We start from the raw sequence: 17,848 nt of genomic DNA, 5'->3' as shown, positions 1-17,848 counted from the left end.
TATTATGCTTCCCCTGTATCCCCAACACCTGATTGCATAACCGGAAAGTTTCGAGAGTTTATAAGTGGGAATTCAAGTAGCCCTTAGGATATCTTTCCGACAGATGTATGATATGAAATTGGGGTTTGACGTCTAGTGGTCCGCCTATTCACGGTCGATTTTACAGTGGTCTCGTTGTGTCTTAAAGAGTCCTTGGCTATGCTGACTCGGGGACGCTTCGTATGTCATGTGCACTGCCTTGTACATGATGGTGTTGTACGATCGAGCCCGTGTAGGCCCCACCACGAAAACTTCGGACGAAATCTCTATCATATGTTTGTTCCGGCTTATTCTGCAAGCCAATCCTTTGTTTTTGTTTTGAGTTGTGGTATTCGAGTTGCTTCGAAGTCAAGAGTTGATTCCATACCTTTCCTAAGTGGTGTTCTCATATTCCTATGTGAATACTAATCCTTCTCGTTTATTGAGATTGTCATGTCAATTCTTCTCACCGGCGTGTCTCTCTTCAAGTGGATCCGTTCATTTTCAACATCCGCAAGATTCAATCTCAGTTTTCTCAACGGTGTTCATTTCTTCCGTCTCCAAGTTGCCTTTGTTTTTCCCACCCTCCCTCCCTTGTTTTCTTCAAGGAACCAGATTTCTTATTCAAGTATCCATGTTATCAATGGAAGTCTCTCCATTCTTTTCTTTCAATGTTCTTACCCGATGAATTCTCGTGAAGATTCTACCGGAGCTTCAAGTTCGTCACTCTTCACTCGTTTTCTCCTCCGATGGATTCAATTCAAGTTTTGTTGTTGATCATAACCTTTTTCTCCTTTCTAATACCTTCTCATGCCGGTGCACCTCATAATCATTCACTTCTCGCTATTCATTTGTTTGGGAGTGCTGAAGATATCTCAGAAGATTCGTGTTTTCCACTCTGCATTCATTCAAGATCTTTCGAGGTTGTTATCTCATTCAAGTCATTTAATTCAACCGGTGCTTTCTCTCTTAAATCATTTCAATGGTGTTTCTTTTGAGTGGGCCCTAACCCATAGGTCTTTTCCCAGGATCTTACCTGACTCTTCTTATTTTCCCGGAGCTATCCTCAAATCTTCTTTTCGAAGTTTGACGTAAGAATGATTTATCATCAGTCAATTGCCTTTCTCCAAGTTCTTTCAAATTCTTTTCATCGTTGGCTCAATTTTTCCATTCTTCATTCAGGTGTGCCTCAATAATTCTTGGTGGTGCTTCTTGTTGCCATTCTCATCATTTGAAGACCGAAGAAGAGTTTTCCTCCATATCTTGCCCCATTCTCGGCCATCCTCTCATAATTGTTTGATTGTGAGAATTCTTTTCACCTATCCGGAGCAATTCAAGAGTCTTCTCGGTTTGATTATCCAGTGTCCATCAATTCAGGTTTATTCATTCTCAGCTTTCAGTTATCATTCTCCAATCTTACCGGTGCTTCGTTCAAGTTTTCTCTAATCAATTCACGATCTCTTCGTTCTCATGTATCTAGTTTGTCTCAAGTATCTTCATTCATTTCATAATTCTTCCCGGTGATTTGTTATCTTTTATTCGTTCTTTTTCAATTCTTACGGTGGTTCGCTCAAGATTTCTCTTACCTTGTTATCATATCAATTCATTCGTTGTTTCAATCCTACCGGTGTTTCGCTGAAGACCTTTCCAAGTTGACTCTATATCTATCTTAATTCTTTCTACGAGAATAAGTAGTATGCCAAAGCCATTGATTGCCATCAATTTAATTGGTGAGGGATATGCATAATGTAATTCTTATTCTTGTTTCTTCCAAGTGATTAATTCTTTATTCCGGAGGCCCTTCAAATTCTCGGTTTCAATTGTTTCATCTTCTCTTTTTCCCGGAGTTCCAACCTTTACAATTTTTTCACCACGGAGTTTCATCTAAATCGGTACAAGGATTCACCTTGTGTTTTCAACTTCTCTTTCTTTCCGTTTGATCATTCTTTTGTTTAACGGAGTTCTTCATGAAGGTTCTACATAATGGTCCATCAAGGATTTAATTCCTTCTCCAACTTTTTCATCGAGATTGTTTTCTAAGAAGCTCAAGCTTTCTTCATATTGTAATCCGGAGTGCAATTCTTTCTTCTGTATTATTGGAGGTGGTATTATGTCATTCTTGATAATTTGAGTTCATGTTTCACGAATCACATGTTGTTAAGAATGAGGTATTTTAAATCCATCAAACTGTTCGTTGGAGTTATCTTGGGTTATATTTCTCCTAAAGCTTTCCTTTAAGGATTGTCGCTCTTATGGTGTTTATCAATGATCCAAGTTCTTCATTTATCCTCCCGGTGAAATAAGCTTCTCGTCTCCCTGTTCATGCCAATCCAATTCTTCTTCCCGTGAGTGGCAGGTTGTCACCTCATAATTTTTGAGATGTATTCCATAAGACCATATCAAGCTTATTCTTTTCGTTGTTGGATTTCCAACAACTCCGTTTGACCCTTCTCCTAAAGATGCTTTTCAAGCTCATTTGAGGTAGAAGATGTTGCTTTCCTCTCCGTTCTTTTGATTCCATTCTTACATTCGTTCCGGAGGCATGGTATTGTTGCTATATTCAACCATCATCTCGTTTTTTTCAAAGATCATGTTCTTGTCATGTTTATCCACTTAACCGGAGTGTCATTCCCTCTTCTCAAGTTCTTCCCATTCTGTCAAGTTTTTGGCTTCCTTCTCAACCGGGGTGCCGTCTGAAATCTTTCTTACCCCTTGTTCCATTCATTCAATAGTTCCGAAGGCAGTGTGTCGTGTTTTCATCAAGTATCCTCTCATCTTGTCAAGTTCTTGTTAATTCCTTCCATTTTCAGTCGGAGTGCTGTCCAAATTATATCATTCTTAATCCTTCTCTATCTTGACTTAACCGGAGTGGTTTCAATATATATCTTGCCCTCCAACCTCAAGGTTTTTTTCGTAATGTTCTTTGTCCTTTTTTTCTAACGGAGTGTTTTCGACTTTGTTCACCTTCGTTGTATTCTTTTCTCGAAATGGCTTAACCTTTTCAAGGTTCTTTGGTCTCACTCGTTTGTCAAAGAAGCAACTTAGTTTTACCTCTTCTCTTTCTCTTACGTTTTTCCCTCCGGTGCCATTCTAGATCTCGGGACAAGATCCTCTCGTAGTGGTGGAGTGTTGTGACGCCCCGAGACCGTTGCGCCAGGTGTCGTCCAGTTATTCGCTGTTGTTGCCATGTCTTTTGCTTGCGTGTTGCATTTCATCATGTCATCATATGCATTGCATCATCATGTTTTCAAAACCTGCATCCGTCCGGGTTTCTCCTCGTTCCGTCCGTTGTCCGTTCTGAGCCCAGACACACTTGCACGCGCCCGCGGCATGTCTGAAATATTATTTTATAAGTGGCCGGAAAAATGTTCTCGGAATGGGTTGAAACTTGGCATGCGGTGTTGTTATGTTGTAGGTAGGCCGCCTGCCAAGTTTCATCGCATTCGGAGTTTGTTTGATAGCCCAACGGATAACTATAGCGACATTATAGTCGGTCTAACGTCGGACGTTTTTGGTTTTCGGAAACAGACGCCGGGTCTCTCCCTTCTCTTGTCTCAGTCTAAGGCCTTCTGCACAGCCCACAAGCTCCAACCTACCCCTCCTCGCGTCCGGAGCCGTCGGATCGCGATCGGAGGCTCCGAAAACCTCTCCTAACCCCTCAAACCCTAACCCTGCCTATATAAGGAAACCCCTCCTTCCAAATCTGGTCATTCCTTCCCCTCCACCTCCAATTCCGCGCCCCTAATCATCAGTGCCGCCGACCACCTCCATTTCCGTGCCGGCCGAACCCCCCTCCGCCACTTGGCGCATCTCCACTGGCTAGCACCACCGAAGCCACCGGCCTCCACCACTCCTACGCTGCCACGTCGCCTCCCTGCCTCTGATCCACCGTGCCAGGCCTGCGAGGCCCATCCACAGCCCGCCTCGCACCGCACCGGGCCCGAGCCACCGCCGTGCGCACACAGCTCCGCAGGCGCCCCTGCCCCGAGCTCCTTCCTGCTCGTCCCCGCCACCTGGAGTTCGTCGCCTCGTCCCACACTTTGCCTCCTCGCCGGACTTCATCGCTCGTCGCCGGACCTCGTTCAGGCCGCCACCGCCCCGCAAATGAGCGCCACTGCCCCGCGCCTCCCTCTTCCTTCCCTGCGTCTCCCGCTTGTCCTCACCCAGTCTCTCTCTCTCTCCAGGGCATCGTTCGTCACATCTGGAGCCTCCCCGAGCGCCGCCGGCCACCTCCGACACCGGATCCGGCTTCCCCAGTCCCGGATCTGTCCATTCCTGCCGGTACCGCCTCGCCCCGCCGCCTCAGGCCACCACCGGTCCCTGCCGCCGCCACCATGGCTCGCCTCGGCCTCGGCGGGAAGTCGGGGACGAGATCCCCCTCGCGCGGGCCGCCTCCCCTTCGCCCGATCCAGCCCAACCGCGGCCTCTTGCTTGGCCCAGCTCCAAGCCTGCCCGCCTCACCACCGAACCGGGCCTTAGCCCATGAGTGAGCAGCTCCTCCAGCCCCTCTGTGCGGTTGGGCCAGCCAGATTCGGCCCATGTCACATTTTTTTTCCGTTCTGCGATTTGTCTATTTATCGAGAGTTTGCCTGTTTTACAGAAAACCCCTTGTGCTTCATGCATTTAATAACTTCTCAACTGTGCATCATATGGAAAAACTTTATATATGAAATATGCTTAGAATTTCATCTAGTTTAATAATATGCAACTTTCATCCATGTTAAAAATGCTTAAACTGTTGTTTGCATTAATTTACTCCTATGCCATGCTAAAATGATTTAATTCATAACTAAATAACCGTAGCTCCAAATATAATAAACTTTATATGTAAATGGGGTGGAAAAATGCCTAGATTATCATGGTGCACTCATCTTGCATGTTTAACAACTCTAAAATAATGTTTAGGGCAGAACAGTACCAAACCTAAATTATGCACATGAGGAGTTTCCGGACTTGTTGTTTTGTTGTTCCAGCCTCATTTAAACTTGCCTAGATTAGATAGTTTCATCATGCTTCCCCTCTTGCCATGTTTAACAACATTTAATATTGTTGGGTACATAAACGAGATCGAACTAAATAACTTGCATGTGGTGTTTCGTCAATATGCAACGGAGTTGCATGTTGAACTCCACTTAATTTGTAGGATTGTTTGTGCATTTCGCCATGCCATGCTTCATTAAACCGGACATGCATCATACTTGTTTGCGCATCATGCCATGTCTATGTGGTGGTTTTTTACTATGTTGTTTGCTTCTTTCCGGTGTTGCTTCTTCGGGTTGGTTCCGTTAACGTCGTTTGTGAGGAACCGTTCGACTACGTCCGTTTGTCTTCTTCATGGACTTGTTCTTCTTCCTTGCGGGATCTCAGGCAAGATGACCATACCCTCGAAATCACTTCTATCTTTGCTTGCTAGATGCTCGCTCTTTTGCTATGCCTATGCTGCGATACCTACCACTTGCTTATCATCCCTCCTATATTGTTGAACCAAGCCTCTAACCCACCTTGTCCTAGCAAACCGTTGTTTGGCTATGTTACCGCTTTGCTCAGCCCCTCTTATAGCATTGTTAGTTGCAGGTGAAGATTGAAGTTTGTTCCTTGTTGGAACATGGAGATGTTGTTCCTTGTTGGAACATGTTTACTTGTTGGGATATCACAATATATCTTATTTAATTAATGCATCTATATACTTGGTAAAGGGTGGAAGGCTCGGCCTTATGCTTGGTGTTTTGTTCCACTCTTGCCGCCCTAGTTTCCGTCATATCGGTGTTATGTTCCTGGATTTTGCGTTCCTTACGCGGTTGGGTAATAATGGGAACCCCTTGACAGTTCGCCTTGAATAAAACTCTTCCAGCAATGCCCAACATTGGTTTTACCATTCGCCACCTAGCCTTTTCTTTTCCCTTGGGGGTCGCGCGCCCAAGGGTCATCATTATTTTAACTCCCCCGGGCCAGTGCTCCTCTGAGTGTTGGTCCGACCGAGCAGACTGCGGGGCCACCTCGGGGCAACTTGAGGTTTGGTTTTACTCGTAGGATGTCTCATTTGAGTGTGCCCTGAGAACGAGATATGTGCAGCTCCTATCGGGATTTGTCGGCACATTCGGGCGGTGTTGCTGGTTTAGTTTTAACTTGTCGAAGTGTCTTGTAGAACCGGGATACCGAGTCTGATCGGAATGTCTTGGGAGAAGGTCTATTCCTTCGTTGACCGTGAGAGCTTGTCATGGGCTAAGTTGGGACACCCCTCCAGGGATTTGAACTTCCGAAAGCCGTGCCCGCGGTTATGGGCAGATGGGAATTTGTTAACGTCCGGTTGTAGAAAACCTGAAGTTGACCTTAATTAAAATACATCAACCGCGTGTGTAACCGTGATGGTCTCTTCTCGGCGGAGTCAGGGAAGTGAACACGGTGTTGGAGTTATGCTTGACGTAGGTTGTTCTAGGATCACTTCTTGATCATAGATTTCTTGAACGTGCTTTGCCTTCTCTTCTCGCTCTCATTTGCGTATGTTAGCCACCATATATGCTAGTCGCTTGCTGCAGCTCCACCTCATACCTTTACCTTACCTATAAGCTTAAATAGTCTTGATCACGAGGGTGCGAGATTGTTGAGTCCCTGTGGCTCATAGATACTTCCAAAACCAGCTTGCAGGTGCCGATGTTACCGAGTAGATGACACAACCAAGCTCAAGGAGGAGCTCGATGAAGATCTTGTCCTTTGTGTTGTTTCGTTCTAGTTGATCAGTAGTGGAGCCCAGTTGGGGTCGATCGAGGACCCTGTCGCATTTGGGGTTCTTCTTTTATTTTGGTTCCGTAGTCGGACCTTGATTGTATTTGGGTGATGTAATGCTTTATTCATGTAATTGTGTGAAGTGGCGATTGTAAGCCAACTATGTATCTTTTCCCTTATTGTATTACATGAATTGTTTGTGAAGATTACCTCACTTGCGACATTGCTTTCAATGCGGTTATGCCTCTAAGTCGTGCTTCGACACGTGGGAGATATAGCCGCATCGAGGGCGTTACAGCCCCCCCCTTCTTCTTCTTCTTCCTTGACCTTCTCCCTAGATGGGAGAAGGGTTTCCCCTCTGGTCCATGGCCTCCATGGCATGGGAGGGGCGAGAGCCCTCCAAGATTGGATTTGTCTCTTTGTCTCTCCCTGTTTCTGCGTTCTCAGATTCTGCCCTTTCACCGTTTCTTATATTTCCGGAGATCCGTAACTCCGATTGGGCTGAAATTTTAACGCGATCTCTATCTGGATATTAGCTTTCTTGCGGCGAAAGAAGGGTATCAACCGCCTTACGGGATGACCACGAGGGCCCAGGACGCGCCTGACCCCCCGGGGCTCGCCCCTGCCTCGTGCCCCCTTCGGGCATCGTCTCACGTTGATTTTTCTTCCAAAAAATCACATATATTCCAAAAAAAACTCCGTTAGTTTTTATCCCGTTTGGACTCCGTTTAATATGGATTTACTGTGAAACGAAAAACATGCAACAAACAGGAAGTGGCACTGGGCACTGAATTAATATGTTAGTCCCCAAAAATGGTATAAAAAGTTGTTAAAAGTATATGAAAGTTGTATAATATTGGCATGGAACAATCAAAAATTATAGATACGACGGAGACGTATCAGCTGCCCAACTCGAAAAACCAGGACCTCATGAGGCCGTCGCTTCGTTTTGCAGCCGAAAAGAATATTTGGGCCAAGTTCGGGTTACCTTGTTTCAAGTTTTTGGTAGGGTTTTCGGGTTTCAGACCAGGCTTACACGTGCACTAACAGAAAAACAACATTCATGCCAGGCTTTCGGGCTTGCATTCAGGCCAAGCTTAGGCATGAGGAGACACATTTTCAGGCTTCGGTTCGGGCTCAAGCCTGGGATTGTCTTGGGCTTTGTGAAGCCCGGCCCGGCTTGGCCGGGAACTGGGCCTAGTCTATGGTATGATCAGGTTTAGGCACCACCTTTTTTTTTGAGGGAAGGTTTAGGCACCACCTTGGAAACCCCTAGAACCCCTAAAAAAAAGGAAACCCCTAGAAAAAAAAACCCACCTTGGAAAGACAGGTGCCAAATCGGGGAGCGCACACCTGGTCCGGTCGAGCGCGCCCAAACATACACGGGCACCTCCTCCATTCTATCTTCTCGAGGTGCCCACGCCCCTCCTCCACGACCACCCAATCCGGTTCACACCGCCTCTCGCCGTCGCCATGTCCGTCGCCGTGGTGGCCGCCTCCTCCTCCCTCCCCTCTCGCTACGCACTGGCCCACGCCAACTCGCACCGTCCTCTCCGCCCCCTGCGCTTCATCTCTTCCCCGCCGCAGCCGTGCGCCTCCCCAGCGTCCCTCCTCCGGCGGCGGCGGGCGGCGGCGCCCACCACCTTCTGCTCCGCGCCGTCGCTCGGCCGCGTCGGCTGGCCGCGCCGCGAGGGGAGCGCCTGGCTGCTCTCCTTCAGCGCCGAGGCCGATGCCTCCCCGTCGGACGCGGAGGGGGCCGTGGACCCCTCGGAGGCGGTCTCCGCGCTGCTCCCGCTCGTCGTCGTCGCCACGGCCGTCGCCGCCCTCGGCAACCCTGCCACCTTCTCCTGGTGAGCCAAGCATCCACTGGACGCTTCAAGAAGATTCTTTGCTTGGAATTTTGCACAGCTAGCAGCACATGGTCATTGATTGATTTGATTATTGTAAGTCCTTTTTAAGGGTGTCCAAGGAGCTGTACGCACCTGCACTTGGGGGCATTATGCTCTCCATTGGCATCAAACTATCCTTCGACGACTTCGCTCTGGCCTTCAAGAGGTATATTTTTCACTCTTCTACTGCTTCACCCAAGATCATAGAGCAAATGTGAAACCATTCTTTGTCTGGTCGTGTGTTTTGTTCCCAAATCCAGGCCTGTGCCGCTGTCGATTGGGTACATGGCCCAGTACATGCTGAAGCCGCTGCTGGGGGTGCTAATCGCAAGGGTGTTCCGGATGCCATCAGCCTTCTTCGCGGGTTTCATGCTTACATGCTGTGTCTCGGGTGCGCAGCTTTCGAGCTATGCTAGCTTCCTGGGGAAAGGAGATGTTGCGTTGAGTATTCTGCTCACAACCTACTCCACCATATCTTCGGTGATTGTGACACCTATTCTCACTGGTTTGTTGATTGGTTCAGTGGTTCCGGTTAATGGAATTGCAATGGCGAAATCGATTCTCCAGGTAATGAAATTGTTCCAGTTCCAGGTGGTTTCTTGCTAATTAGCAATGTCTTTCTTTATTTTACACTGATTTCCGATTTTTTTTCCCCAGGTGGTTCTTCTGCCTGTGACACTAGGTCTCCTTCTGAATACCTATGCAAAACCAGTGGTTAATGTCATACAACCAGTGATGCCATTTGTTGCTATGGTGTGCACATCACTCTGTATTGGGAGCCCTCTTGCTATAAATAGGACCATGCTCCTCTCATCACAGGGATTCATGTTACTTCTCCCCATAGTGACTTTCCACATTGCGGCCTTTGTTGTGGGTTACTGGGTTTCCAAGTTGCCTCAGTTGAGGTAATCATTAAATGCCATGATCACTGGCGGAGCTTAGGCAAGGCCAAATGGGCCATGGCCCGCCCAGCTCTGCAGCTTTTTCTCACAATATAGCTAGCCCATGGGTTGTAGAATGCCAGCTAGTAGTAATTCCTTGCAGCCTGGCCCATTCAGCCCGCCCAGCTTTTTTTGGCAAGCTCCGCCACTGGCCATGATTACACTTTTATTCATTTCTAATGCTCTTCCTGCATAACTGATTTTTTGCCCACGATCTTGCTAAAGCACGATTTAATCTTTTTCTGTGATGCTGCTTTCTGTTATGTCTGCGCCTCCTATTTATCATCTAAGAGGAAATGATAATCTGCCTCTAGGGAAATCTTGACCGATTTCACTAAATAAGTAAATTCTGTCATTTACTTTTTGTGTTAGTCACTTTGAGCTTCAGTCAAGTAGTTTCCTTTTGAAAACATATGTTGAAATTCTTGCTTAAAATGGCGAAATGTGTTAGACATATCATATTTCATATTATGTTTATATGCCAGTGACAAGTCTTGTGGTCCCATATTTGTATATTTTACCTGAATTATTCCTTTAATCTAACCTATTAGAAAAGGTGATCATTTTTCCTGTTCACATTTGTCATGGCCATTAATTTCCAAAACTGGAACTTAATTCAATGTGGTTACGATTGTGATATATGGCCTGTTATTTGCAGCATTTGGTACCTTCATCCTGTGTCTGGAAAGGTCAAATAGTATCACATCCTCATTACTGGCTTCTGTTACATTACGTTTTGAGTCAGCAATCTATTTTTGGCATAAAACTATACTTCTGAAGTTCCTTGATGCTGTTTGGCTAACTTTCTTTCTGCCCTTATGTGTAGGCAAGAAGAACCAGTTTGTAGGACTATATCAGTGTGTACTGGAATGCAGAGCTCCACCCTAGCTGGGCTTCTTGCTACCCAGTTTCTTGGAATTAGTCAGGCAGTTCCTGCAGCATGTTCTGTTGTTGTCATGGCAATATTTGGTTTGACTCTTGCATCGTACTGGGGAAGTGGTATGCGAATAAGGGACCTTCCTTTGAGATTCTTTCCACAAGCTTCCGCTGATGCGAGATCATGAGAGGCTGGATTTAGCATTGAAATTCTTTCAAGGGCTCCCGGTTTCAGAAACTCAGCTGCCCTTTGGGGATGCAGTTACAGGGGTGTCCTGCGGCTCATCCAGCAATCAGGCATGCCATAGTAGCTACAAAAGGCAGAACTACAAACCGCAGATTGTGCAAGATGAGCAGCGGCTGAGGATAACCTCGCCACAGAAACCACTTGCATGGCTGCATACGATGGAAGGATAATGAGATGCTAGCCATTTACCACTTATCATACCATGTGCAGTAGGCTCCATTAGTGGTGCTCCCTTGGCCATTTTTTTGTAGATACTAGATAGTAGACACGTTGACGGTTCCTATGTACACCACTAAGCATATGCATGTGCAATGCCAATATCATCGACGCATTCTTCCCAGGATGAACCCCATGGATGTCTGTACCCTTCTGAAGTGCTTGTTTCTTGCTCTAATAACCCATCAAAATCACATTCTATGTCGCAGATGTGCTCATTGCTTTGCAAAGTGAACTTCGAATTCAGCGGTTCTAGTTGGACAAAATAGAGTTTAGTATACATTTGTGGGAAAGGAATGATGAAAACAGGCTTTTCTTTTGTGTTCTGAAAATATCTGTTGTCGCCATTGGTTGATATTTCTGTAACAAACAAGTGACGAAGTGAGACATGAGGACTTCAATTGTCCTGTAGTTTATCTGTCACTATCGAATGGTCCTCGCATGAGCTGTGGACGTAACGGTTTGGGGATGCCACGGCCATAGCTCCCAACTAGGCACCTACAAATGTTGACAAAGAAAGGAGAGAAGAAAAATAAGATTTTACATCAGCCGTTTGATGTGCATATCTTCTCCTGTCTATTTCACTGTCGTTTTAAACTGGCCACAGAGGTCCATTGTTTCGATTTGTCGCTGAATGTAAGCCCGCGTGGGCACTGAAAGCAATGTCGACGATAAGTAAGTCAAATTATCCTGGGCCTGGGTACTGTCAACATAGTTTCGTTGGAAAAGACTTTCCATATGAAAGAAGTTTAGTAAAATGAAGCCATCCATCCAGTTTAGTAAAATGGGCAAAGTTATGACCAACATAGTTGTGCAAAGAGGCAATGGAAGAATAGATGATCTCTGGTTTCCATAACCTGCATGCTACACAACACACAAGTGTAATCCTGAATAGAGAACTGTTTTCTTTGAAGGAGAGAGCGAGTGTGTTTAACCTATCATTTGTGAGGAGCCAATAGAAGATCTTGTGCTTTAGCTGGCAGCATGTTTTCCAAATCCATTTGACCACTGGCAAAACCTCAAGTGCAGCGACAAGTAATCTATAGAGTTTAGAAACATTGTAGTGATTTGAGCCCTTAGGTAATTGCCACCGATCAGCCTCTGTGGTGATAATTAGATGTTGAAGCAGTATCTCAAGTTCCTGGAACTGTTCATAAGCCTCCTCAGACAGAGGTAGATGGAAGAGACTTGCTAAGTCCTCTGATTGATATAATTCTAAAATGGTGATCTACTTGTTGATAGCAAAGGAGTGAAGGCGAGGCCAATTTTGGAGCAGGGGCTCCCCAGACTAGTTGTCAGACCAGAATTGGAGAGTCTGGCCATTCTGAAGAGTGCTGGTAGCAAGTGCTTTATAAGTAAGAAAAAGCTTCATACAATCTCACCACCAGAAAGAAGTATGTAGTGCAACAGTAGGTTGAAATCCCTGGCCATAGTACACTTCCCAAACCATGTTGACCCATGGGATATCCATGTGATTGATAAATTTGTGCACCATTTTCAAGAGAAGACGGGCATTCTGCAAAGACAAATTCAGTATGCCCAGTCCACCTCTGTCTTTAGGTCTGTAGACTAGTTCCATGCCGCCAAAGGTGAGTTTTTCTTCTCCAGATCTTTGCGTCTCCAAAAGAGCCTGTACTTGTCAATCTGTTCAATGATACCTTTGTATAGAAGCAAACAACTCATAAGGAAAATAGGCAGTGAGGATAAAACTGCAATCTGCCATCATAACTCAAGAACTGAGAGTAGACATCTGTTAGCCGTGTGTGGCGCACCCCTCCACAGTTTACTTCTCCGATCATATTATCGTAGTGCTTAGGCGAAATCATGCGCGGATCACTTCACCATCATCGTCACCACGCCGTCATGCTGACGAAACTCTCCCTTGACACTTTGCTGGATCAAGAGTTTGAGGGACGTCATCAAGCTGAACGTGTGCAAAACTCGGAGGCGCTGTACATTTGGTGCTCGAAACGAGAAGAAGTTCGACTACATCAACCGCGTTGTCAAACGCTTCCGCTTTCGGTCTACGATGGTACGTGGACACACTCTCCCTTCTCGTTGCTATGCATCTCCTAGATAGATTTTGCGTGAGCATAGGAATTTTTTTGAAATTGCATGCTACATTCCCCAACAATATGTAGGATCAGATAACCCATCCACAGTTTAGTGATACTCACATTTGCATGGACCACCACATGCCTCACTTATGCCTTGGCTGTAGGATATTCATTTTCCTTTTACAGGAACCAGTGGGCTTTATTAACATATTGGTCGGTGCCACCAAATCGTCGGCCACCACATGTGAGAAGATACAGAGTCATCTAGATGATCATGCCAATACAAGGTGGTACTAGGAGCCAATGCAAGGCAACACCCAAGCCTCTTCTCTCTTCTCACATAGGCATTCCTACTTCCTTGCTCATGGACATGTCGAGTGTATATCTCTTTTCAGGTTCATGGGTTCGGCTTGGGAGGCAGAGGGAATTCAGGGTGTGTGTGCGAAGTGGATCCTGCTCCAAAAATCAAACGCCATTCGACCTTCATTGACACTTTGCTTCGCTAGAGGCGAAGTCCGGTATGCTCAACCTTTTTGGCTTCTTCATGTTACTCTCTGAGTATGTTGCCATCTTGCTCGGGTATGCTGGATACCCTGGAGACGGAACTAATTTTCCAACAAAAGGAAGCAAGCAGCGCTGGAGATCACGCAGAAGAGAGCGCTGAGTTTGCAACATAAAGATATCAGCTGCCTCATGTAGATTTGCTTGAACTCTAAACTCAAAAACTGCAAGGGACCCGCGTTGCATGATTACTCCTGCACAGGTTTACACCCTGTCTTGTTGTCATTACTTCTTGCATCAAGTCCCTGATTGTTAGTTTGCCGAAGTATTCGCATGTTTTCTAAACAAAAGATACATATAATACTGAATTTTATACGGTGATATGCATTCTGACTAAGTGATGCATTTCTGTTGCATAGCTGATACGGTGATATGATTTCTGAAACTATTATACATGATCGTGCCCCTACAAGGCAGCACCAGGAGCCATATGAGCTCCATGGGTAGCTACAAGCATGAGCTACCAAATCACACACATGCTTACAGTACATTGTAGGATCTCGAAATCGAAATAAATCTATAGAACAGAGAGGTATTTCTCTCAATGACATGATGCATCATATTCGTTTTACTGGAGAGCGACCATGAGTACGTACGCATCCGTCTCCTTAATGATGCAACCCATTCCAACTTCAGCCGCAAATTCAATTGCCTTCAGGCAGGCCATCATCTCTGGGTGGAGAGCATCGAGCAAACGATGAAGAATACGGGAGCCTCGCACATGGACCACGGGCGCAGAAGCCCCAGTAGCCCCTGTAGGCAAATTTTCGTGTTTTGACCCTTTTCGCATATCAATTCGGGATCTGATCCCGGTTGGAAAGAATTTCAGGATTTGACCCTTTTGCTACCGCCAGGGGTTCTGGCGGTAGGGTTCAACAGGCTACCACCAGGGTCCCTGGCGGTAGGGTGCGACGGAGGGGGACGGAGGCCATTTGCCCGAGCTGACGTGGATAAGTACCCTACTGTTGGTGTCAAAACCGGCAGATCTCAGGGTAGGGGGTCCCGATTTGTGGATTCTCGGATCAATGGTAACAGGAACGAAGGAGACGATGTTTTACCCAGGTTCGGGCCATCTTGATGGATGTAAAACCTTACGTCCTGCTTTTGTTTATATTGATGGAGTATCAAGTACAGAGTTGATCTACCTCGAGATCATATGTTGTGGTCTAAAACCTGAGAGTATAGTGAATAATGTCATAATAATCTAGTGACTAGCCTGGCCTCGGTTTATATAATGTACCGGAGGCCTAGGATAACAAGAGTTCTAGTCGAATACGTTGGTGGAGAGGAGTCCTTGTCTTGATCATCAAGTCTTGTAGAATCTTCCTCGTGTGCGGCATGGGCTGCCTGAAGTGGCCCATGAGTGAACCGCCATGGAGTCCTCGGCCTGATCCAGCTAGTCGGGAGACGACATGGTGAGTACCCCCTAGTCCAGGACACTGTCAGTAGCCCCTTGAACCGGTTTTCAAGTTGGGGACGCTCCTCGATTCTTCTGAACTGTTCTTCATCTTCGGTCGTTGGTCTTGAAAACTGGTTCAACAAATCTTATTATCTTCGATCTTGAGGATCGCCGAAGTAAATCCAAAAAGTTTACACGTCGGGTATCTTGAGGAGCCCATTTAACTTATTGGCCATTATCAATGCCTTGTTATTTTTACGCCCACCTCGGGTTTGAAATGTTTCCTGTGCGGCGGTGTCCTCTCGCGTCCGAGCTCCAACGCCGGACTGCATTCGAGGTATCTTTTGCAGCCGAGCACCAATGACGGACCGCTTCCGAGCTTCAACGCCGGAATGTATCCGAGCTCCAACGCTGGACTGTATCCGCGGTGTCATAGATTACCTTGGTCTTGAAAAAGTTTTAGCTTAGCATAATACCGGAAATGCCCTCTAAGGAGCCCGCCACTTGCATCCAAGCTGTATGTCGAACTTCTTCCAAGGTGGCTCAGCACCTCGGTCATGGGCTGATTGTTTGCGGATTTTATTTCCGATGCGTATAAATTTATTTGCTGATGAGATGTATGGCCAGTAGCCCTCAAGGTGTCTGTCGTCCTAAAATCCGAGATGAACCTGAAGGAAAATATGAAACCGTTGATCCTAGTAGCTTCTGAGACTCAGGTCATGAAATCGGCCTGAGGATCAACTCCTAGCTCGGCAGCATACATAGGAATAGAGACACAGTGTAATATATTAGAGGTAATACTGATTGGCGGACGGGCCCTTGCGAGAAGGTTTTGAGAAGTCGTCGTAATATATTAGCTTGATGCCGAATAAGTCCCAGATGGTACTTATTGTTGTCCGAAGACGTGTTTACCCATAGTTTGGTCCAGCCGAACACTGAGCACTTTGAATTTTCTGCATTGAATAGGCAATGCAGTAGCCCCCGAGACACTGGTTGGGTGGTAACACCAGATCAGGGGATCGATACGCCCCTTTTAATATTAGTGAATGATAAGCCCGAAGCCCAGTAGCCCCGAGCCTTAATATGGGCACGGGTGGCCGAATTAAGGATCGATATCCAGAGTAATATCACAAATTATGTGTAATGATTCTATGTATCCAAGTACTTTACATCATTAATGCTCGGATCCGCATTGTACAAAACTTTGTTGACCGACCATCGGCTTCAACCTCCTCGGCCAGAAGCCGGGGAGTGTTTGTCCTACTTTATAAAGTCGTTATAAGGGCAAAGATTTATGGAAAACAAGGCAATCCAGCCATACGGTTTTATAAACAAAGGTACGCAGAGAGATATGAAACATCTTCCAATGAAAATAATCCCGCTATCGGTTCCTTTATTTAGGTTGTCATGCTGATCATGATCACGAAACCTCACCTCCAATCAATGTGGGAGGAAAATATTGAGGATTTAGTTTGGGGAAAGTTCCCGAACTCTATGGTATTAATGAACCAAAATTTTCACTTCCGTTGTTGCCAACCAATTATATCCTTTAAGATCGCTAGCTTTAGGCTTCACCCAGTCTGAGGTACTAACTTGGATGACCTGGTAGTAACAATCACAGAGGTGCTCCCTTTACCGCCTAGCCGAACAATCGGGAACGTACGGGTAAGCACAGGAGCCAGGCAATCTAGCTTGGCCAAAATCTTAAGTCAAATTAATGCATATTTATGGCTTTATAACGATGATTACGGAAGGTAGCCCTCGTATATAAAATACGAACGACGATGATATATTTATTTTGACTCCGTTGCGACCGTTTATCACTTGAAAGTGGCCCATCGCCGGCTTCCACCCCCTTGTAGATGCTACGCAGGGTGTTTCCGCAATAACAAGACAACCCTTAGCCGACGTCTCGGTGCCCGAAGGCGGTTGTGTTAGCAGAAACGAGGCAATCAGATATGCGGGCTTTATAACTTTCACTTAGTCATAGGAGCTTTAAACTGGGGAAGCTAGCTACGAGCCCCTGGTTAGTGTTCGGCACCGACCAAAGTCTAGCCATTATCACTTCGGCCAATGTTATGAAGGCCCATCGTTTAACACAGGGTAATTGGTATCGATCTATAGTTTGATACCATCATCGGATCGCTGACCAGTTTACGTCCATTGTGACAGTTAGTTTTCGGCTTTCTCCACTGAGGTGCTTAACCATTTGAGCTAGAAGCACAATCGCAGTGGTTCTCCCTTTGCACACCTAGCCGAACAAAATAGAACGTAGGAGGCGAGCACAGGAGCCGGGCAACCCAACTATTGACCAAAGACACAATTCGAAACCGATGCATATATAGAAATATCCGAGAATTTTTGTGACGAATCTCTAAAGGTGTCCAACGCTGCACTATGAGACTTATGCAGGAAACAAACAAATAGTTTAAAAGTGCCATAGGCTTGAAAAAAATAAAAAAACTTCATACGCCCGAACTAAATCAAGTCATTTGGTGCCAATCCGAAAATTGGTCTTACTTTTGTGCTTCTGTCGTGCATTAATATGACACATCCGATTTCAAGACTTCAAGCGGGTCAGCCTACGGCTGCAACCTCCTATCCCGACCAGTTTAGCGAACTAAACTCGAGCGGTCACTAGAGAGAAAATGGGCTATCCAGCTATTGACCACACACTCGCGTCGAAAAAGGAGCGATAGAAAAAGATTTTGCAACGACTAGGAAGAAAACATATTTACTATAAAACAGCTCATATAAATTTAAGAGCCCCCAGTAAACTTGGGTAAAAGAATTTTATGTATAATGATTGTATGTACCAAAGTACTTATATCATATATGTGTTCCCCCGAACTTTTAAATGCATCTTAACCGACCGTTGGCTTCTCCCTCTTCAGTCAAGGGCCGAAAAGTGTTATGTACTT

At 45.9% G+C, this 17,848-nt stretch overlaps 1 protein-coding gene across 1 annotated transcript; it reads left to right on the top strand.

Moving 5' to 3' along the window:
• The first annotated feature begins 8,079 nt into the window (after positions 1–8,079).
• Positions 8,080–11,115, top strand: LOC125513262 (probable sodium/metabolite cotransporter BASS3, chloroplastic). The gene is made up of 5 exons (XM_048678335.1): positions 8,080–8,591; positions 8,701–8,796; positions 8,891–9,197; positions 9,288–9,535; positions 10,398–11,115. Exons 1-5 carry the CDS (start codon positions 8,215–8,217, stop codon positions 10,633–10,635), a joined length of 1,266 nt encoding a protein of 421 aa, XP_048534292.1. The 5' UTR covers positions 8,080–8,214; the 3' UTR covers positions 10,636–11,115.
• Positions 11,116–17,848: the final 6,733 nt, after the last annotated feature.

The sequence above is a fragment of the Triticum urartu genome, chromosome 6, assembly GCF_003073215.2.
Source record: "Triticum urartu cultivar G1812 chromosome 6, Tu2.1, whole genome shotgun sequence".
Classification (NCBI taxonomy): Eukaryota; Viridiplantae; Streptophyta; class Magnoliopsida; order Poales; family Poaceae; genus Triticum; species Triticum urartu.
Note: the sequence above shows the minus strand (reverse complement) of the source record. Positions and strands in the feature narration are given on the sequence as shown.

Coding starts and splice junctions, on each gene's coding strand:
- LOC125513262 (XM_048678335.1), top strand. CDS start 8,215: ATGTCCGTCGCCGTGGTGGCCGCCTCCTCCTCCCTCCCCTCTCGCTAC. Junction 8,592..8,700: donor AACCCTGCCACCTTCTCCTG/GTGAGCCAAGCA, acceptor GTCCTTTTTAAG/GGTGTCCAAGGAGCTGTACG. Junction 9,198..9,287: donor TGGCGAAATCGATTCTCCAG/GTAATGAAATTG, acceptor TTTTTTCCCCAG/GTGGTTCTTCTGCCTGTGAC.